Below are 23,040 nucleotides of genomic sequence, written 5' to 3'. Positions count from 1 at the left end.
CATATATTATTTTTTAATTTTAATTTTATTGGAATATAGTTGGTTTACAATGTTGTGTTAGTTTCAGGTGTACAACAAAGTGATTCATATATACATATACATATATTCATTCTTTTTTAGATACTTTTCTCATATAGGTTATCACAGAATATTGAGTAGAGTTCCCTGTGCTATACAGTGGGTCTTTGTTGGTTATCTATCTTATATATAGTAGTGTGTGTATGTTCATCCCAAGCTCCTGATTTATACCTCCCCCCAACGTTTCCCCTTTGGTAACCATAAGGTTTTTTCGATATCTGTAAGACTGTTTCTATTTTGTAAATAAGTTCATTTGTATCTTTTTTTAAAAATTAGATTCCACATATGACCAGTATCATATGATACTTTGTATTTTTCTGTCTGACATACTGCACTTAGTATGATAATCTCTAGGTCCATCCATGTTGTTTCAAATGGCATTATTTCATTCTTTTTTATGACTGAGTAATGTTCCACTGTATATATGTACCACGTCTTCTTTATGTATTCCTATGTTCATGGACATTTAGGTTGCTTCCATGTCTTGGTTACTGTAAACAGTGCTGCACTGAACATTGGGGTGCATGTATCTTTTCAGATTATGGTTTTCTCTGGATATATGCCCAGGAGTGGGATTGCTGGATCATATGGTAGTTCTATTTTTAGTTTTTTAAGGAACCTCCATACTGTTCTCCACAGTGGTTGTACCAATTTACATTCCCACCAACAGTGTAGGAGGGTTCCCTCTTCTCCACACCTTCTCCAGCATTTACTGTTTGTAGACTGTTTGATGATGGCCATTCTTACCGGTGTGAGATGATACCTCACTGTAGTTTTGACTTGCATTTCTCTGATAATTAGTGATGTTGAACATTTTTTCATGTGCTTTTTGCCATCTGTATGTCTTCTTTGGAGAAATGTCTATTTTGGTCTTCTGCCTATTTTTCATTTGGGTTGTTTGGGGTTTTTTTGACATAGAGCTGCTTGAGCTGTTCGTGTATTTTAGAGATTAATCCCTTGTAGGTCGCTTTGTTTGCAAATATTTTCTCCAATTCTGTGGGTTGTCTTTTTGTTTTGTTTATGGTTTCCTTTGCTGTGCAAAAGCTTTTGAGTTTAATTAGGTCCCAATTGTTTATTTTTGTTTTTATTTTCATTACTCTAGGAGGCAGATCAAAAAAAATATTGCTGCAATTTATGTCAAAGAGTGTTCTGCCTAGGTTTTCCTCTGTTTTATAGTATCCAGCCTTGCATTTAGATCTTTGATCCATTTTGAGTTTATTTTTGTATACGGTGTTAGAGAATGTCCTAATTTCATTCTTTTACATGTAGCTGTCCAGTTTTCCCAGCAGCACTTATTGAAGAGACTGTCTTTTCTCCATTGTATATTCTTGCCTCCTTTGTCATAGATTAATTGACCATAGATGCGTGAATTTATTTCTGGGCTTTCTATCCTGTTCCATTGATCTATGTATCTGCTTTTGTGCCGGTGTAATACTGTTTTGATTACTGTAGCTTTGTAGTATAGTCTGAAGTCAGGGAGCTTGATTCCTCCAGCTCCCTTTTTCTTTCTCAAGATTGCTTTGGCTATTCAGGGTCTTTTGTGTTTCCATACAAATTAAAATTTTTGTTCTAATTTTGTGAAAAATGCCATTGATAATTTGGTAGGGATTGCATTGAAACTGTAGCTTGCTTTGGGTAATATAGTCATTTTGACAATATTGATTCTTCCAATCCAAGGACACAGTATATCTTTCCATCTGTTTGTGTCGTCTTTGGTTTCCTTCATCAGTATCTTACAGTTTTCTGAGTACAGGTCTTTTGTCTCCTTGGGTAGCTTTATTCCTAGGTATTTTATTCTTTTTGATGCAATGGTAAATGGGATTGTTTCCTTAATTTCTCTTTCTGATCTTTCATTGTTAGTGTATAGGAATGCAAGAGATTTCTGTGCATTAATTTTGTATCCTGCATCTTTACCAAATTCATCAATGAGCTCTAGTAGTTTTCTGGTAGCAACTTTAGAATTTTCTATGCATAGTATCACATCATCTGCAAACAGTGTCAGTTTTACTTCTTCTTTTCCAATTTGGATTCCTTTTATTTCTTTTTCTTCTCTGATTGCCATGGCTAGGACTTCCAAAACTGTGTTGAATAGAAGTGGCGAGAGCCTTGCCTTGTTCCTGATCTTAGAGGGAATGCTTTCAGCTTTTCATCATTGAGAATGATGTTAGCTGTGGGTTTGTCATATATGGCCTTTATTATGTTGAGGTAAGTTCCCTCTATTCCCACTTTCTGGAGAGCTTTTATTATAAATGGATGTTAAATTTTGTCAAAAGCTTTTTCTGCATCTATTGAGATGATTCTATAGGGTTTTTTTTTTAACTTTTTATTTTATATTGGAGTATAGTTGATTAACAATGTTGTGTTAGTTTCAGGTGTACAGCAAAGTGATTCAGTTATACATATACATGTGTCTATTCTCTTTCATATCCTTTTCCCATTTAGGTTGTTACATAATATTGAGCAGAGTTCCCTGTGCTATGCAGTAGGTCCTTGTTGGTTATCCTTTTTAAATGTAGCAGTGTGTACATGTCAATTCCAAACTCCCTTACTATCCCTCTCCCCACTCACCCCTGCCAATCATAAGTTTGTTCTCTAAGTCTGTGAGTCTGTTTCTGTTTTGTAAATAAGTTCATTTGTATCATTTTTTTTTAGATTCCGCATATAAGTGGTATTTGATATTCATCTTTCTCTGACTTACTTCACTCAGTATGACCATCTCTAGGTCCATCTATGTTGCTGCAAATGGCATTATTTCATTCTCTTTAATGGCAGAGTAATATTCCATTGTATATATGTACCACATCTTCTTTATCCATTCTTCTGTCGATGGACATTTAGGCTGCTTCCATGTTTTGGAAACAACGCTGAACATTGGGGTGCATGTATCCTTTCAGACCATGTTTTTCTCCAGATACCTGCCAGGAGTGGGATTTCTCTATTTTTAGGTTTTTAAGGAACCTCCATACTGTTTTCCACAGTGGCTGCACCAATTTACATTCCCACCAACAGTGTAGGAGGTTTCCCTTCTCTCCACACCCTCTCCAGCATTTATTGTTTGTGGATTTTTTGATGATAGTCATTCTAACTGGTGTGAGGTGATATCTCATCGTAGTTTTTTTTTTTTTTTTGCGGTATGTGGGCCTCTCACTGTTGCGGCCTCTCCCGTTGCGTAGCACAGGCTCTGGACGCGCAGGCCCAGTGGCCATGGCTCACGGGCCCAGCCGCTGCGTGGCATGCGGGATCCTCCCAGACCAGGGCACGAACCCTTGTCCCCCGCATCGGCAGGCAGACTCTCAACCACTGCACCACCAGGGAAGCCCTCATCGTAGTTTTGACTTGGCATTTCTCTAATAATTAATGATGTTGAACATCTTTTCATGTGCCTTTTAGCCATCTGTATGTTTTCTTTGGGGAAATGTCTGTTTAGGTCTTCTGCCCCTTTTTTGATTGGGTTGTTTGTTTTGCTGATATTAAGCCACATGAGCTGTCTGTAAATTTTGGAGACTAATCCCTTCTCAGTCACATTGTTGGCAAATATTTTCTCCTAATCTGTGGGTTGTCTTTTCGTTTTGTTTATGGTTTCCTTTGCTGTGAAAAAGCTTTTGAGTTTAATTAGGTCCCATTTGTTTATTTTTGTTTTTATTTCCATCATTCTGGGAGACAGATCAAAAAAGATATTGCTGCGATTTATGTCAAAGAGTGTTGTGCCTGTGTTTTCCTCTAACAGTTTGATAGTGTCAGTCTCACATTTAGGTCTTTAATCTATTTTGAGTTTATTTTTGTGTATGGTGTTAAAGAATGATACTAGAGACAAATGAAAACAAAAGCACAACGATCCAAAACCTACAGAATGCAGCAAAAGCAGTTCTAAGAGGGAAGTTTATAGCAATACAATCTTACCTCAGGAACCTAAAGCAACTAGAGAAAGAAGAACAAACAAAACCTAAACTTAGTAGAAGGAAAGAATTCGTAAAGATCAGAGCAGAAATAAGTGAAATAGAGATGAAGAAAACAATAGCAAAGATCAGTGAAACTAAAAGCTAGTTCTCTGAGAAGATAGACAAAATTGATAAACGTTTAGCCAGATTCATCAAGAAAAGAAGGGAGAGGACTCAAATCAATAAAATTAGAAATGAAAAAGGAGAACTTAACAACTGACACCACAGAAGTACAAAGAATCATAAGAGACTAGCAACTGTATGCTGATAAAATGGACAACCTGTAAGAAATGGCCAAATTCTTAGGAAGGTACAACTTCTCAAGACTGAACCAGGAAGAAATAGAAGATATGAACAGACCAATCACAAGTAATGAAATTGAAACGGTGATTAAAAAAGTTCCAACAAACAAAAGTCCAGGACTAGATGGCTTCACAGGTAAATTCTATCAAACATTTAGAGAAGGGCTTCCCTGGTGGCGCAGTGGTTGAGAGTCCGCCTGCCGATGCAGGAGACACGGGTTCGTGCCCTGGTCCGGGAGGATCCCACATGCCGCAGAGCGGCTGGGCCCTTGAGCCATGGCCGCTGAGCCTGCGCGTCCGGAGCCTGTGCTCTGCAACGGGAGAGGCCACAGCAGTGAGGGGCCCGCGTACCGCAAAAAAAAAAAAAAACCATTTACAGAAGAGCTAACACCTATCCTTCTGAAACTGTTCCAAAAAATTGCAGAGGAAGGAAAACTCCCAAACTCATTCTGTGAGGCCACCATCACCCTGATACCAAAACCAGACAAAGATACCACAAAAAAAGAAAATTACAGGCCAGTACCAGTGGTGAATACCTGCTCGTGGGTCTCCTATGGGTGACTGCTCTTCACACACTCCCGAGACAGTGGGGGCAGGGCTTGGTGCCTGCTCTCGGATCTTGTATGGGCAGGTGGTCTCCACGCATTCCCGGGACAGCAGGGGCAGGTTTGGTGGCTTCTTGTGGATTTCCTAGGGGTGAGGGCTATCCGCGCGCTCCTGGGACAAAAGGGGCTGGGCCTGGCATCTGCTTGTAGGTCTCCTATGGGCAACCGCTCTCCGTGCACTCCCAGGACAGCGTGTGCAGGACTCGGTCATATATTTTCGAACTGTCTAACAAAATTTCACCTCCTCCCCTGTAAATGTGGGAAATCTTTCATTGGTAAGGCTGCCAGTAGCCTTACCAATGAAATTAGTAGATGATCAGAAAACCAACAGTATGTTCCAATTTCTGCTTAAGTGGTGGTATTTTTTTGCTATATTTCTTTACACTGGTACCACTAAATTCAGTGTTTGATATCTCTTTTCTCAGGGTTGGATGATTCTAGGAATACTGCCCTTCTTGCTTGGAAAATGATCAGGGATGGTTGCTTAATGAAAATTACAAGGTCCTTGAACAAGGTTAGTAGTGTCTTACCTCTTTATTCTGTTATTTCAAACTCCAGAAGTAATCATGGGCAAGTTGAAATGTAGATGTCATGTATGCTATCATTTATAAATCAATCAATGATGACATTTTTCTTTTTTGTCATACAATGCGTACTAAAGAAATTATGAATGCAGAATGTCTAAAGCTGTTGGATTTGTCTGTGAAATCATAGGTTCCCACTAAGAGGAATCCTAACATTTTCACCAGAAATTTGAATATGGATCAAGTTGAAGAAATATCAGCCTGCAACAGTAGCATTCATGATCCCAGCATATATGGTACGGAACCTAAAAATACAATAAAATCCTACGAGAAAGTGCAAATGAAGTCAGTTGATGTGAATTTTCCTATAAAGGTACAGCAAGATCATTTACAACTAAAGGGCAATGTAAAAGCAGGCTGTCAGAATGTCAAAAGCTGTTTATCTCTTTTTAATACTGAGTCCTGGACCTCTCTGGGGCAGTTACAGTCTTCCAGTTTGAATACACCTATGCAGAAGCAAATAAACCAACATCTTGCATTTAATACCAATTCTGAGTCTTCAACAGTTGGTTCAGAATTGATACTGGTTTCAACTACCATTTCATCTGTTAATAATGTTTCTGATATGGAAATGAGTTCTGCTCTTGACAGTTTACCTATGTTGGCTGATTGGGAGGATGTAGCTTTACTGCCATCATCTCAACCTGAGCAGAATATGTATTGTATGCCTCCTATTAGTGACTCAAACTTAGACACTTCATTTAATTCTGGAGAAAGATTAATGGTTTTAGAAAAATCTGAAATGTTAAGTCAAGAAAATTTTGGAGGCACAGAAGAAACTCCTCAAAAATCTGATACCTCTAAGTCTATTGTGTATAAGAGTCCACATACTACTATTTATAATATAAAAGAAGCCAAAGATCCAGGTTCAGATGCTTTTGACTTTAAGTTACCTGAATGTAAATCAAGTAGCTTCAACAGTGTTAGTGCCAATATGTCTCATCCTTTAGTTTTGGGGAAACTTCCTCTTCATTTAGGTGGTGCTAAGAGGAATCCATCCAGTCCCCTACCTTTCCCACCAGCAAAAAAACAGACCTTCACTATTCATGAAGAAAAGCCTACATCATCTAATGGCTCCCCAGGGGGAAGTTCTTCCAGGAAGGTTCTCCCTTCTATCTTAACTTCTACAGTTAATGTACAAGATCCTTGGAAGGGTGGGAAAATAACACCTCCTTTATGCAAGTGTGGCCGAAGATCTAAGAGACTTGTTGCTTCTAATAATGGACCGAACCATGGAAAAGTCTTCTATTGTTGTCCTATTGGGAAGTACCAAGAAAAGAGAAAATGTTGTGGTTATTTCAAATGGGAACAAACACTTCAAAAGGAGACAGCCAACAGCATAGTTCTGTCTCACTCCCCAGGGGGACACACTTTTAACTCTCCAGAAACAAGCCATATTTGTGACAGAAATGTAGATTTTTCTACTAAAAATTCATTGAGACTCAGACCTTCAATGAGGAATTGACTTTTTTTACATGTAAACTATGTTTTTACCTCAATGTGACTTTTACTACAGTAAAGAGAAAAAAATTTGTATAGGGCTACAAGTTGTGAGGACATAGTGTATCTGAGCTCTGTAAGCTACACTGGGGCTATTCAACACATTCTCACACATATACACACTGAAAATAGAAAAAAGAATTTCACAGGCTTCTAATTTCATTCACCATTTATCTGATTTGTCTTCTGTTCATGTATGAATCCTGATTGCCCCTTGAATTCCCACACATTATGAGTATTCTGATAATGTCTTATACTATTTTATTTATATTTCACATATTAACCCATGCCAAATTTATCATACTTTTTTGAAGAGCCACAAATGAAATACTTGGTAAACTGTATTTATTAGATTAAATGTAATAAGCAGCAATACTAGTATATGATATCCTTGTTTCTTTTTATTGAATTATAATTGCCATGCAATATTATATTGGTTTCAGGTGTACAACATATGATACCCTTCTTTTGCAGTTAGACCTTGAAACAAATTTTAAACTATTTTTAATTATTTGAATAAAAATGTGACCAATAAAAATCACTAGACTGTTTTCAGGTAGATGCTTTTGTACTTTGAGAATTATGATAATCTAACATTTTAAGTTTTTCTGAAAACTTTTATAACTTACTTAGTTTTATTTCAACCCTTGAAAATTGGTTCTGATTTGTATGTCAACATATCAGAAGAATTATTCAACTAAGGTTTGAAATCCAACAGGTCAGAGATTCGGTTCAGAAACGCTTCTGTACTGTATGTTTAAAAGTTCCATGGCAGCTGATGGTATTCTGTTTATATTGCCAAATTATAAGAACATTGACACTAATGCAGAGGAATTTACTGAATATTTTAGTTCAGAATTCAGCCTATGATGTTATAACCACAAGATATTTTAAATCAATTAGTTTATAAGCATACTGTCACATTTTGAAATCACCTTTTCATAATCTTGTGGTTTTACAGAGCCTTATTTTATAGATACCATGATAAGTAATGAATTTAAATTGTTTCCCATTCTTTCTTCCTCAGTTCATTTCTTATCTTCCCACTAATAGTCTTTGGCAGCTCTTGAGTAAATTCTACCTGTAGATATCAAGGGAAGAAAATTAGCCCAGAAGTTTTCATCTTTAGACAATTAGTAAAAGTCAATTATATAAAAGTTCTATTATGAACTCTAGGTGGAAGAATCAGGACACCCATTGGGGTGAGTTTTTGGTAACAACCAAAAAAGGGAGAGGGGTATTGTTGATATTTTTCTTGATATTTAGTACAGTAAGTCCCCTACACACGAACCTTCAATTTGTGAACTTTCAAAGATGCGAACATGCATCTGGTTCCAGCAAGGAACCCGAACCTGTGCCATCAGCATCAGGCGTGAGTGACATTGATGCTCGCCCTCTGCCTCCTATTGCTGACAATCCTTCAACTCTACCATCTCCCACCTCTTCTCCCTCCTCCAGTCAGTAACTCTTTTTGCCTATTCACTCGATGCCAGCCCCTGTATGCCAGCTGTTGTACTGTACTACTGTACTTTTCAAGGTACTGTACTTAAGATTAAAAATGTTTTCTTTATTTTTTGTATTGGTTTTTTATGTATTATTTGTGTGAAAAGTATTATAAACCTATTACAGTACAGTACTATATAGCCGATTGTGTTAGTTGGGTACCTAGGCTAACTTTGTTAGACTTAACGAAAAAACTAGACTTAATGAACATGCTCTCCAAACAGAACTTGTTCGAATATAGGGGACTTACTGTATTTACTATAAGTCAGGTAAGCCAAATGACCCAACAAATTAGTTTAAGGGTTTCATTTTAATCTCAAAGATTCTGATTCTTATCCGTGTCATTAGTTTAGTTTGGAATATTTGGTATAGCATGTTTGAGGAGAATGTTCATTAAAATGGAAAAAATAAACAGCTGAAAATTTCCAGAATACTAAGCAAATATTGTTCATAATCAGAATACCTACCTTCCTGGGATGTTTGTAAGGTGCTGTAGCTCTTTTTACATGCTCCTGAATCTCCTTCTTCAGTTGTTCTTGATCGTTTGACTTCTAATCAGGGTTCAGAACAATAAAAGCCTTTACTACCTAAAATAAATATTTGAACACCAGGAAGATGAGTTGTATATTCTTATGTTTTAGTGCGTCTTTTCTTTCTCTTAACTTGGGAATCTAATCTAAATACCTGATGCAGTGGGCCACAGGGTTTATTAGGGTCTGATCCCAGCTCTATGCCCTTAAGCCAGCCAGTTGACTCCCACACCTAGATTTTGTATCTAATACTAGAGCTTCTGGAACCCCTGCTTTGATTATGATCTATACGTGAACCTCATCTAACTACATCTTAAACTCTACTTTCTGACCTGTTTCTGATCATCTCTGCTCTTGACTTCGTGCCTCATCTTTTATCTCCTTCAAAAAAGTTTTCTTTTGGAAACTTGGTAATGCACTAAGCACAGTCTTTTATATAACAACCCAGCCTGATATAGTCTAGCTCATAGGTCACCACCCTCAGTGTGGCCCTAATAAACAGTATTCTCATGGGTTTGCCATATCCTTATTGAAGGGAATAGTTCACTGAGTGAGACCGTCCACTCTTTATTCCATAGACATTTCTGCTGATGCGAGACTATGAAGATTCCAGCAGTCACTTTGCTATTGCTCTGACCCATTTACCTGGCCTTCAGTGATAAGGGTAAAAGTGGTGATGGTCCTTGCTCTATAATTGGCAGAAGACAGGGAAGAATTCATCACTTCATGCTCACAAATCCTGTTCCCCAAAGTTCACCCTTCCTTGAAATGTTTTAGGAAATCCTGCCCAGAAATTTTGGACCTTTACCGGAGAAGACAGAGGCCGTTCCTCATGTGTAGTCCCCTTCAAGAGTGTATTGGAATTCTAAATGTTCTCTCCTGGGGCACTGCCAGCACTGCGATTTACTGCCTTCCCCAGAGGCAGAACTCTAGGTGAGTCAATTAGTATGCACCACCAAATCCAGAATACCAGCCTAGGGTTTGCCATGGAATGATGCTGCCTTGTGGGCATAGTTCAGGAGAGTCACCTGTAAATTTTATGATTAAATATTCAGCACTTAAGAGGCTTAAATCTTTTTGAATTCACAGATTCATGTATATAGCTTGAAGATAAGTTGGCAACATTACCTATCTACCTTGGTCTGGAAGTAAATAGTTGATCAAAAATGGATTATTTGAGAGACTAAGTCACTCAGGACAACTAGTTAGTGAGAAGTGAAGACTTGCAGTTATAAAATTTTCACATTTTGGTCATTGCTTACCAGTGTGCAGTTTTACAACATTTTATGAGCAAATATTTCTGTCTTTACCAAAACACCTTGAAAATTTCTAAATTACATGTGCCATGGAGCAGTTGTGTGTGTATGCATGTATATAATTTTATCCTATCCATTTTTTGACATTTCGTAGAATTTATTTGTATTTATGCCTGCTCTATTTCTTATCAACATTTTTATGAATAAAATAAATTATCCTTGCTATAAGTGAATTGTTCAAAGGCAAATTATTTTAAGAACTAGTGTCTAAATACTGGTTTGCATATTGATGACTTGTACACCTTGGGTAAAGTCTAATTTATCTTTATAAAAGTCTTTATAAACCATTACAGAAAATGATAAATTATTAAGGAACAATCTAACATGGTTAAGAGCATGAACTCTGAAGTCAGACAACCTGGGTTCAAGTCACACTTTGTAATCTCAGGCAAGTTAGGATACCTCTCTCTGCCTCAGTTTCCTTCTCTGTAAAAGGAATTTGTGAGGATTAAATAAGTTGACATAGGTATAGGCCTTATAACAACATCTGGAACATATTAAGTCATTAAAAATATTAGGTATTAGTTGTAGTAATTTCTTTTGCACAGAATTTCAGAAAAACTTTGAAGCCCACTTATGGATTTTAGGTTAAAAAAAATCTTGTACTTCTACTACTGAAACTAATACCTAATATTTTTAATGACTTAATATGTTCCAGATGTTGTTATAAGGCCTATACCTATGTCAACTTATTTAATCCTCACAAGCTTTCATTTTAAGAAATTAAAAATCATTTTTAATTCTATTCTCCAGAGAAAACCAGTAAAGTGGTATAAATTATTCCTGTTTTTTCCCAATACATTTATACTTAAAAATGGAACCATGCTATACATTACAGCTTTGAATCCTTCTCTCTCTCTTTTTTAAAATTTTTTTATTGAAGTGTAGTTGATTTACAATGTTGTGTTAGTTTCAGGTGTACAGCAAAGTGATTCATATTTTTATATATATATATATATATATATATATATATAGACTCATGAAACCCTACTGGTGGAGTTCAGAGAAAAGGGACAAACTTCAATAATCATTGAATCTGTTCCCTACTCTCATTACCCGGAATATTGGAGGCCCTGCCTGGCAAAGGGGGCCTGAAGAGTGGCATGGAACCTTTAAACCCAAACTACCACGTGATCAGCCCAACAGAAGTGAGCTTTGAGGACTCCTGTCTTATTCATAGTTTATTTCCTGAACCCTCTACTTACTGACCGAGCCAGACTACTTCTGGTTACTTAGTTCCTGTCTCAGACCTCGTTCCCACTCCTGATATCTGATGCCAGCCTATCCTCCTCAGCTACACCAAAGTCCATGTTGGTTTCCAGACCTTCTGGGTAAACACGTGAGCCTTCTAGCTGACTTCTGGCGCCCTGTCCTGGTGTGAGCCTGGGTTGCCGGCATTCACACCATCTTTGCCCCAGCGCTCCATGGAAAGGATTCAAATTCTTTATAGTATATATTTTCCGTCTCATTCTGTAGCAGTTCTCTCTGATCAGCATATTTCTATCTGACTTGCATATTTAGTAACATAGTGAATGAATCATTTGGATAATTCTGTTTCAATGAACTACTGTTTAGAAGTATGTTAGACTGCCAACAAACTATAAGATAGAGACGAATCAGTTCTCTTACCTCTCCTCTGATGGGGTCTGGACTGCTGACGACAGCTAACTCTGCAAGTGCAGAATGCTCAGTCAGGGCACTTTCTATCTCAAACGGTCCAATTCAGTAACTGGGAAACAAAACATATGGCAGGACTCTGTAAAGGTGAGCAAAAGGTTAACTCCAGAATACCTACAGTCTGTTAACACAAACATATCCACAGATGAAAATTACCCAGAGGATAATATGATATCATCCACTCTTGCAACAAACCAGAAATGTCCATCCTCATCCATATAGCCCCATCCCCAGTGATATAGAAATTGCCTCATAGAGTTGAAGCTGTTTCTGTAGGATTATCCTATAAAACTCATAATTAATATTATTTTGAATGTGACTCTTCTGTTCAGTTGGATTTTTAAATATTTAAGGAGAAAGAAAAGTTTGGTGTTTTTGAGAATCCTTAGAATGAAGAGGAGCAAGCATGGGAAATAGGGATGAAAGTCTAGCATTGAGCCAGCCCAATAATCAGAGAGGTAAACTGTAATTACAGAGACTAGGCATGCTGCCATCCTGAGAATTTTCTTAGATTGGTCACAAAGTAAATATTGCAGGTGCTCAGAGGAGAAGGCTAAATAAGTCTTTTGCTAATTGGTTAATATCTAAACACTTGCAGGAAAAAAGAGAAGTCAATACTCAGCGTTAAAAGAAAGTACCAAATGAGTCAACAGAGAGGGGTTTTTTGTGTGTTTGTTTTGTATTTGGTTTCGTTTTACACAAAAGTAGAGAATTGATTCTGTAGAAGGAAAGAAAAAGGAAGTATTTTTACATTATGTAAAATCCACTGACAATTAGAACCTGGGCCTTTGATTATACTGATGTAAACTTTTCTGTAATTTGTATACTGTAATTAGAGATGAAAGTTGTTTGCAAACAGTAAGGAGCTTGGGAGAAAGAAAATTACTTAAGCGCACTGCACCATTCTGTCTCTCTCACTCCTTGCATGAAGGGAAACCACTAATCAGATTTCAGGAAAATTATTGGGTGCTGATTTACAGCAGAGAGGATTAATGATATTAAGAGGGCTGTCTTCTTTCTAGGGCCCCCTTCCTCTTACCTTCACGGGCTTGGAGCAGTGATCTAGCCTGGGGGGACCAGCGTGCCCTTCTCTAATAAGCATTTGAGTATTTCTTCAGTTCCCTGTCTGAGGGATTACCGTTCAGGACAATGAATCTCTCAAGAAAAGGCCGAATACCTATCCTAGGTGTATTTTGTGGCAAATAGAGATCGTTACCAAGCACTTTTGAGAAATAAATAGAAAATGAGATGTTATTTAATAAGTCTCTTACCACATAATGTGTAAAAAGGCGAAATGGTCGGTTAGGTAGAACTCAAATGCCAATATCTCCTTGTCTAGCTGGGCCATTTACATCTAAAATCTAGAATGAAACAGAATAATTTATTTAAGGGAATTTTTATTTAATGCCACATCTGAAATCTTTGCACGTTTTGTTTTGTTTTGTTTTTGCCATTTAAGAATGCAGACTTCAGAAAATTTTTAAGTATACTTTAAATTCCTAAGAGAAATGTATTTATTTAAATTCTTACTGCAAAATATATTGTAAAATGCAGGTTAGCAAAATGTGAAAGAAAAATAAAATTTTTCTTTAATTCTATCATCCAGCAATAATCACATTTTGGTAATATCCTTTGAGATGATATAGACATAGAAAAAAATAGGATCACTTTATAATATTAGTGTTTTGCAACCTGCTTTTATCATTTAGCAATACATCTTAATTGTCTTTTCCTTTCAAATAAATATTTCATTACTGGTTTTCAAACTTTGTGAAACAAACAAAGTCTTACTTCAGAAGCCCAATATGAGTAAGTAGGAAAAGGGGAATGTTCTCTGGCTGAGACAGTGGTGGGTAATCCGAAGCCTTGCTCTCTTATCCTCTCGTTCTCTGGTACCTAATAGTAGCTAGCATCCTAAATAATAAATGCTAATGCTCTAACTACTTTATATGTACTATCTTCTTTTGTCCTTACAACAGCCATATCTGGTTAGGAGTATTATTCTCATTTTGTATATGAGGAAACTGCGGCGCAGAGAGTTTACGTAGCGCCGCAGTGCATGATTGAGCTGGAATTCAAATCTCAGCAATCACACTCTAGATCCTATGCTTTTCATCATTATACTTCTCTGTGGAATCTCTCCAGGGAGTTCAATCCATTTTCTAAAAATCCAAATAAGCATTTCTCAGATTGATTGCTCATCTCATATACCAGATTTTGCTCTTACTTTTAGCTGTTTCTAAATATGAAAACTCTACTCTGCTTTTATACACACCCTTCAAACCTGAGATGTAGCTTGTTGGAAAATAAGGGTATGATGTTTATCTGGCCCTTTCCAGAAGGAAAAGCGCTTATGTCCCTAACGAGAAACTTGAAAGGCATTCTAAATGATAAGAACTTATTTTTAAATTCTTGCAAATAAAAAGTATAAATTCCCACCCAGTCATCTAAAGAATTATTTGGTTTCAGGTATCAAGAAGAGATATGTTAAGAGTTCCAATTACTTAACACAGACTACTATTTAATAGATGGGAAAATAGATAAAATATTCTATCTCTGGGGAGAATCTAATTCCTCATTGTTCAAGGGGGTCCTAGAACGTTTAAACATGAAAATTATGAGCTTTGATCTTTGAAGTTGCAAAAATCTGATATCCAGCTGGATAGAGTACATCCCCGAATGTCAGAATGTCACTAAAGATGCTCTTAGCTAGGTAGGGAGGGGCCCAATAATAAAAGCCCATGGGAAAGAGTTAAAAATGAAGGTGGCTGCATGAGGGAAATGCAAAGCAAAACTACAATGAGATGCCATCTCACACCTATTAGTATGGCTACTATCAAAAAACCAAAATAACAAGTGTTGGCAAAGATGTGGAGGAATTAGAACCCTTGTGCACTATTGGTGGGAATGTAAAATGTGGAAAACAGTATGGCAGTTTCTCAGAAACTTAAAATTACTATATGTATAAATGATTCACTTTGCTGTACACCTGAAAGTAACATGACGTCGTAAATCAACTGTACTCCAATAAAAATTAAAAATAAAATAAAATTACCATATAATCCAGCAACTCCACTTCTGGGTATGTACTCAAAAGACTCAAAAGCAGGGTCTCAAAGAGATATTTGTATGTTCATGTTCATCACAGCATTATTCACAATAGCTAAAATATGGAAGCAACCCAAGCACTCATCAACAGATGAATGAACAAGCAAAATGTGGGGTGTGTGTGTGTGTGTATATATATATATATATATATATATATATATATATATATATATATATATATATATATATATATACAATGGAATATTCAGCCTTAAAAGAAAGGAAATTCTGACACATGCTACAACATTGATGAACTTTGTGGACATTATGCTAAATGTAATAAGCCATTTACAAAAAGACAAATACTGTATGATTCCACTTATACATAGTACTTAAAGAGTAGTCAAAATCATAGAGGCAGAAAGTAGAATGGTGATTGTGAGGGGCAGGTGGGAAGAGGAATTAAGGAGTCATTGTTCAATGGATATAGAGTTTCAGTTTTACAATATGAAAAGAATTATGGAGATGGATAGTGGTGACACCTGCACATTATTTAATGCGGTATTATTTAATACCACTGAATTGTGTACTTATAAATGGTAAAAATGGTAAACTTTAAGTTATCTGTCTTTTACCACAAAAAAAAGAAATCTGGATAAATAAGTGGAAGTGGAGATGCTCATGGGGGATGCATGGGGCCATGCATGGCTCATGGGGCCAATCCTCTTGGCCACACGATTTTTGCATTCAAAGATAGTTACTCCAATAAATCACTGGGCTTAAATGAGTGGGGAACTGGTGGTACACTGCAGTTGGGATGGCTGTGAGTATAGCTATGCCCGTGAGACTCTGATAGCCATGCATGTTGGGAATTGTCATCAAGAGAAAACATCTATGTGAAATGCCAATTTTTGATTACTCGTAATGCATATATGATAATGCTTAATTATCAGTATTTCTCTGACCTAAGGCAGCCTATTAACCAATGAACTATTGTTACGTCTTTTTACAGAATGTAACCAATGCTGCTCTACCATCTCTTCTTAGAAAAGTTTTTCAGAGGAAAGGAATTCCAGGGAGAGGTGAATAACAGTGCCTATCTTTTGGACCTTTATTATGTGCCAAGCGCTTTGCTATACTCTTTAGAAATATTACCTCATTAATCCTCACTAGAAACCTATGAAATCAGTTCTGTTATTATTAGGGTTACCAACCATCTTGATTTGCCCGTGACTAAGGCAGGGGGTGTATCCTCAGGATGTGCTACTTTCAGGGCTAAAACGAAATAAGTCCCAGGCAAACTGGGACAAGTTGTTCACCCTGGTCCCTGTTTTACAAATAAAGAAACAGACTTTAACAGCTTAACCAAAGATACTCAGCTAGTGAATAGCAGAGCCAGACCAAAACCATCAGGCAATCCTACCTTTAGACAAGGTTCCATAGCAAAGTGAAAGTGAGGGAAAGGAACCAGCATCTGGTTTATTCCATAAATAGTGACATCAGCAACCAATCTCATCTAAACTTTCTCAAACTTACCTGATTATAAGAATTACCTGAGGTGTTATTAAAACACAGAGTTCAGCATCCCACCCTAAGTTTATTGAATCAGGCTCTCTAGAGAAGGAGCCTGAGAATTTGTATTTTTGACAAGTACCCATGTAATTCTTTATGATCAGATAAACTTGGGAAACATTGGTCTCATCTATGACTAACCCTCAGTTAAGATTGATTCTGAGGTCTCTGTAAACTCATCCATATTGTGTTTTTGTTGCTATTGTTTTCTTTTAGGTATTAGTATAAGTTCCTTTGGCTATACTTAGCTTTGGCTGGGTTGATCCGAGAACAAGTCTAACCCTGTACAAAATGTGCTGATGGGATAATAAGATGCCCCCTAGGGATCAAGTGATGAAAATGGCAGTGGTTACATGACAGCCAGGAACTGGCCAGGCAGGCTTAGGAAGAGAGAGAGAACGCTGCAACCATTGTAAACTGTAGCCTCTTTTGACCTACTTGACCCTTTTAGGAGGTCTGGAGCTCCCTAACCAGAAGGGACAGTGTGGTGTCACAGTTAAGAGTATGGATACTGGAACCAGATTCTTTGGGATTGAATCTCAGCACTAGCAGCTACTAGCTGTGTGACCTTGGGTGAGTCTTTTAACATCTCTGGGCATCATCTGTAAAACGGTTCTAACATTGCCATGTCTCTCATAGGTTCCTTCTGGAAAATAATATTTATAAAATGCTTAGAACTATTTGGCATAAGAACTGCTTTTGAGAGAAAAAAGAGACAAATAAACTAACATTTCTAACCCATTTCCATCTTTATATGGAAGTTAAGATATCATAGAAGTAACATGATCATCACCAAAACTAGGAATGTAAGGGAGTAGAAGCGGGGTAGGTGGTAAACAGATTGGGTTGTTAAATATTTTCCTGGGAAGGGATGTACAAACCTTAACATCAAAAGCAGGAGAAGGCTTCCCATTGAGCCAGGCTTAATTTTCATTCCCTTAAAATTTCCACAGATTAGTACCTAGTTAAGAAGAAGAAAGAGTAAAGTAACATGGCAAATAACTTAAATTTATTCATTCATCCACCATGCATTCATTCAACAAATATTTATTCAGAACTTACTGTGAATCAGGCTCAAAATAAAACAAATTCTATGCTCTCATGAAGTATAGAGATAGACACTAAACAAATATAATAAAGTTATAACACTAAGTAAATTTATAATTGCTAAAATATCCACATTTATGAAAACATTTGTACTCAAATTCGCATGATACTTGTTATGCTGTTTCTATTTAATACGTCAATTTTTGTTTTTATTTTATTTTTGGTATTCTAATTTTTGACCAGGTACTACTTTCTCATGGTTCATAAATTGAAGCATTATAAAAAGACACACTGAAAAATTTCTTTCAGCCTTTCCCTTATCTGCTCCATTTTATCCCTCCCTTTCCTACATAATAACCACTTTTGTTATTATGTCATTCATTTCCTCTAGAATTTCTTCTTATTTCTACGAGCTCTTTAGATAAACCTTTTTAGAGTGTGCTTATCAAGGAGTTTTCCAGCAAACTTAATATTTCAAGTAACAAGGAGCTCAGCATTTTCTATTTTTAAAGTAGCCCTAAGAAATTTCCTCATTACATAAGGGGAGATCTTTTTGTAGATCTAGTATTTTTTAATTAAAAAAATTTTTAATGCCCTGGTCCTGATCAATTATATAGTGGCTTTCCTCAATGAATGGCTGTTTAAACTGTATCTGTTACAGAGCTTTTTTGCAACTATCTTCCCTCAAGTTTTTTTTTTTTTTTAACTGTTCTTCTAATCACGCCACTCCCTCCCTATCCCTCAACCACAAAGATATAATAAACACTTTGGTTTTTATTCATCTGACTGAATTGAGTCCAGCCCTGTCTTTTCAGTGAAGTCTGTATACCGTTTCAGTCTGTCCATATCCTTCGTGGATATCCAGACCTGTCCTGTTTCTCCATTGTTCAGTCACTTCAGAGTTGACTGACTCCCCAGCACTTACACAGTGCTTTAAGCTCTTGAACTTACAGTTTCTCAGAAGATAGATAACGAGTTAAATTTAGGAGGAAAATGGAGAAAAAAATAGAAATTAGGGTTATTTCTAGTGAAATTTCATACAAAATGTTTTCGTTTTTCCCCCAACTCCCTTCTCCAATACAAACTAAACAAAACATTCTACCATAAATTGACTCCCGAAACACCAGTTTTTATTTTTTTTCTTTTTCTCCCTTTTATTTGGGGCGGGGGTGGGGTGGGGGCGGGGGCGTGATTTGTTGCAGAGAAAAGCCATGCCATCCCTAGGGAAGGTACCACATAATATGTTAAATCAGTGATGAAAGGTTTACCAATTGTCTGGTTAAATTGTGGAGTATTTATACAATAGAACACTCTACAGTTGTTAAGAAAAAAGAAGCTCCTGGACTGTACTGTTCAATAGCACTTTTTGTTATGATAGACATTTCTATGCTGAGCTGTCCACTATTGTATCCTCTAGCCCTGTGTGGCTGTTGAGCACTTGAAGCATGACTAGTGCAACTGAGGCCCTGAGTTTTTTTCATTGAGATATAATTGACTTATAATGTTGTATTAGTTTTAGGTTTACAACGTTAATGATTTGATGTTTGTATATAGTGAACTGACCAGCACAAGTCTAGTTAACATCTCTTACCCTACGTATTTACAAGACTGTTTTTTCTTGTGATGAGAACTTTTAATATCTACTCCCTTAGCAACTTCAAATATGCAACACAGTAAGTCCCCTGCATACGAACCTTCAAACTGCAAACTTTCAAAGATGTGAATGTGTGTTTGCATGTCCAGTCACATAAGTTAGCTCATGTGTCTGGCATACATTGTCACGTGCGCTCATCCTCTACAAGTGGTTGTGCTTTTGTGTACTTTACTGTGCAGTACTGTATAGAGGACAGTAGTACAGTATCTTTATTTCAAGCTCAGGATGTCTGGAAGCAAGCGTAAAAGCAGTGGTGATGTAGCTGGTACTACTGTACTTTTCAAGGTACTGTACTGTAAGATTTAAAATGTTTTCTGTATTTTTTGTGTTTGTTTTTTATATATTATTTGTGTGAAAAGTATTATAAACATATTACAGTACAGTGCTATATAGCCAATTGTGTTAGTTGGGTACCTAGGCTAACTTCATTGGACTTAGAAACAAATTGGACTTACGAATGTGCTCTTGGAACGGAATTCATTCGTGTATGTGGGGGACTTACTGTACAGTATTATTAGCTATAGTCTGGAACTGAATTTTTAATTTAATTAAAATTTAAATACCTACATGTGGCTAGTGGTTACCAAATTGGACAGCACAGTTCCAGGATGTATTGTAGGTGAAGAAAGGAAGGTCAGAATTGTGTGCATATCATGTTCCCATTATAAAAGAGAGGGGGAGAACATATGCATATTGGCTTGTGCATGCATAGATCTCAGGGAGAGGGAGAACTGAGACTGAGGACAAGGTATGGAGGAAGACTTTCACTAATATATTCTTATATACCTATTGAATTTTATGTCATGTGAATTGTTTCCTGTTCAAAAATCAAATAAAGTCAATTAAAAGTAGTGATCAATCCACACTTTCAAATGGAATCAGTAATAAAGGACATTCATCTTTCCTGTTTGCTGGAATAGGGTTTTAAATAGGGGTGACATATATTTTCTCAGCTCAGGTAGCAGTCATCATACAAAGGATAAACACCTTCTTATCCATAACCACTGGGCTGAACCCTCCCTTTCCTCTCCTTGCTTGAGGGAAACCACCCTGGATATAGTAATTATCATTTACAGAATGTAAGCAAGAAGGAAGGGGAGAAGAGATTGCTAAACCCCAAACCTACTGGCCTGGAGCTATGTTTTTAGGCAGAGAGATCTTTTATTTTATAAAATAAAAATATTTTATAATATTTCTTATAATATTTCTTCTTCTTCCTCTCCCCTCCTCCCACTAAGTGCCCATTCACCAACCTTTCTTATCTGGTCTTATCATTCTGCACAAGTATTCTATCTGCAATTGGTGCTGAACAGAAGACTGTGATGGGAAACTTGCGAAGTGTCTGCAATTTAGAAGAAGTGGTCTTACCACAATTTTTAGTAAGTGCCTAAATGTCTGTGGTAGATACAGCACAACTTAAAACATTGTTTATTCTAACATAAACTCGCTCACACCTTTGCTTTGTATATCCTTTCAGGCTTATTGATTTTACAGACATGAAATACTTTAAATCATGTTGTCTACTCTGATTTCCGCAAGTTACTTTATTCACCAGTCCTGTCAGTGACAGTACTAATGCATTTCTAAATGTTGGCCTCTTTTGCTCTGCCTTACTTGTAAGATGGAAGTTGGCTCAAACCGTGGCAAATAACGTGCAAGTACACATGCTCCCTGGATCCGTGGAGAATAAACACTACTCCATGCAGATTTTGCCCAGCCTGTGTCTGAGGTATTCCACATGACATCCGAAGGGGTCAAATCCAGCCAGAACCTGGGTAAACAAAGAATAGACTTTATATATATATATATATATATATATATATATATATATATATATATATATATATATATATGAAAAGAAATTTAAGATACCAATAAAGGAATCATCACCTTTGTAGCACTGACACTTCAAGCTACAGTCCTGTGAGAGTACCTTCCGTTTATAGATAATCCTAAACCAAAACTGCTGTGGGTGTGTCCGGTCATTTTAGGAGATCCGCTTGTTCCGCTGGTGAAGAAAATGGCCATCGTCTCATTGTGTTTTGTCTTCACACAGGTGTTGTTGTCACTGGCATGTCTATGAAGAAAGAATTACAATGATTCTGCACATTAAACACAGCATCATATTTTTTGTTTTAGTTTTGATTTTTTCTTGGCTGCACCACACAGCATGAGGGATCTTGGTTCCCCGACCAGGGATCGAACCCATGCCCCCTGCAGTAGAAGCGCAGAGTCTTAACCACTGGACCACCAGGGAGGTCCCAAACACAGCGTCACAGACTGTTACCACAGAGAAGGATTTACTCAGACCTCTTCATCTCATTGATCAGGTCCCAGTGACTTAGGGTGAACTCCAAGGTAAAAGCCATCTCTCTCAGGACCTCCCTGGTTACACAGTGGTTAAGACCCTGTGCTCCCAGTGCAGGAGGCCCAGGTTCATCCCTGGTCAGGGAACTAGATGCCACATCCATGCTGCAACTAAGAGTTCACATGCCACAACTAAGGAGCACACTGCAACTAAGACCCAGCATGACCAAATAAATAAATATTAAAAAAAAAAAATAAGCCATCTCTCTCTGCATCTTTTAAGGTGCTTTCCAGAAGCAAACTAAACTTTGTTGTCAATAGCCCATTTATAACAAGTTGACTTCATAGCTTTGTACTGTATAAGGAAGAGTTGAAGCAGTTTAAAAACTCAAGAATTTTATCATACCTCCAACAGAAAGAGGATTCTATAATCTTATAATCATGGATATGTGAAGAAAAATGTGATTTTAAAAAAAATGGGTATGTTAATAGAAGTCATGGCTAATGGTATAAGGCAGGGATAATCAAGCTATAGCCCACAGGCCAAATATGGCCTGCCTTCTGTTTTTGCAGATAAAGTTTTATTGGAACACAACCATGTCCATTCTTTTACATATTGTCTGTGACTGCTTTCTACACTATGACAGCAAGGGTGAGTAGGTATGATAAGAGACTGCATGGCCTGCAAAGCCTGTATATTTACTATCCATCCCTTTTATAAAAAACATTTGCTGACCCCTCAAAAGGATGGTTTTTCTGTTTCTCAAAAAAGAGTCTACATAGTTCTGAATATAGTAAACAATAAGACTGAAGAGGATCTAAGTATCCACCTAGGGAAGGAAGGGCCTCAGTTAAAGAGAAAAAAAATTTTGGTTCCAAAGGATAATTGGGCTTTGATACATGTCATACATCAGGGCAGCTGAGAGGAGGTAAACTCTGCACATTTGAGTGTCTAAGAAGCATACAGAATTTTATTTGGGAATATTGAGCTGAGAATGAATGAATCAGAAATATCCAGCCATGAGAAATATAGAAAAGCTATTTTTAAATCCTAACAAAGATAAACCAAATGTTTAGGCTATAATTCCATAATTTTTTTCTTTAAAAAAAGTTAGTACTATAGCTGTGTACCTATCCTTCTATCATAGATATGGTTACTCTTGAAACCTAAGGCAGGTTTAGTGTACCAGTCCCTCAGAAGCATTATACATAGCAGTTAGGTATGTGGGCTCAGAAACCAGACTGCCTAAGTTTGAAACCCAGTTCTGCCAGAGCCTAGCATTTGACCTTATTCATCTGTATAATTATAGTTCCTACTCCCTAGGTTGTTGTGATATTTAAATGAGTTAATATATCTGAAGTGCTTGGATTCGTTTTTG

General features: G+C 37.0%; 2 protein-coding genes across 12 annotated transcripts in view; one reads left to right on the top strand and one right to left on the bottom strand.

The window, feature by feature from the left end:
- The window catches only part of ERI2 (ERI1 exoribonuclease family member 2), a 36,590-nt gene that overhangs the window by 6,498 nt on the left and 7,052 nt on the right, over window positions 1-23,040 (top strand). For 5 of the 11 annotated variants that reach the window (XM_079946044.1, XM_079946049.1, XM_079946046.1 and 2 more), the window contains 2 exons: window positions 5,349-5,437; window positions 5,638-7,688. In XM_079946044.1, the coding sequence (XP_079802170.1) occupies window positions 5,349-5,437; window positions 5,638-6,972 (1,424 nt within the window). In that variant the 3' untranslated portion in view covers window positions 6,973-7,688. Of the gene's footprint in view, window positions 1-5,348; window positions 5,438-5,637; window positions 7,689-9,618; window positions 9,784-9,817; window positions 10,633-16,093; window positions 16,164-17,104; window positions 17,227-20,639; window positions 20,734-23,040 lie in introns of those variants that run through there. The other 6 variants (XR_013831697.1, XR_013831696.1, XR_013831698.1 and 3 more) reach the window with 6 other exon arrangements.
- ACSM3 (acyl-CoA synthetase medium chain family member 3) overlaps window positions 7,695-23,040 on the bottom strand; it is a 28,597-nt gene continuing 13,251 nt past the window's right edge. The window contains 17 exon segments of the mRNA XM_079946062.1: window positions 7,695-8,088; window positions 8,978-9,061; window positions 9,065-9,097; window positions 11,986-12,078; window positions 12,082-12,085; window positions 12,190-12,259; window positions 12,262-12,283; window positions 12,287-12,316; window positions 13,305-13,346; window positions 13,350-13,394; window positions 17,535-17,566; window positions 17,569-17,614; window positions 18,530-18,646; window positions 20,608-20,613; window positions 20,616-20,696; window positions 20,969-21,125; window positions 21,288-21,431. Of these exon segments, the coding sequence (XP_079802188.1) occupies window positions 8,005-8,088; window positions 8,978-9,061; window positions 9,065-9,097; window positions 11,986-12,078; window positions 12,082-12,085; window positions 12,190-12,259; window positions 12,262-12,283; window positions 12,287-12,316; window positions 13,305-13,346; window positions 13,350-13,394; window positions 17,535-17,566; window positions 17,569-17,614; window positions 18,530-18,646; window positions 20,608-20,613; window positions 20,616-20,696; window positions 20,969-21,125; window positions 21,288-21,431 (1,090 nt within the window). The 3' untranslated portion in view covers window positions 7,695-8,004.

Source organism: Stenella coeruleoalba (assembly GCF_951394435.1).
Source record: "Stenella coeruleoalba genome assembly, chromosome: 15".
Lineage (NCBI taxonomy): Eukaryota > Metazoa > Chordata > Mammalia > Artiodactyla > Delphinidae > Stenella > Stenella coeruleoalba.
This window is presented reverse-complemented; position numbering and strand designations above follow the sequence as displayed.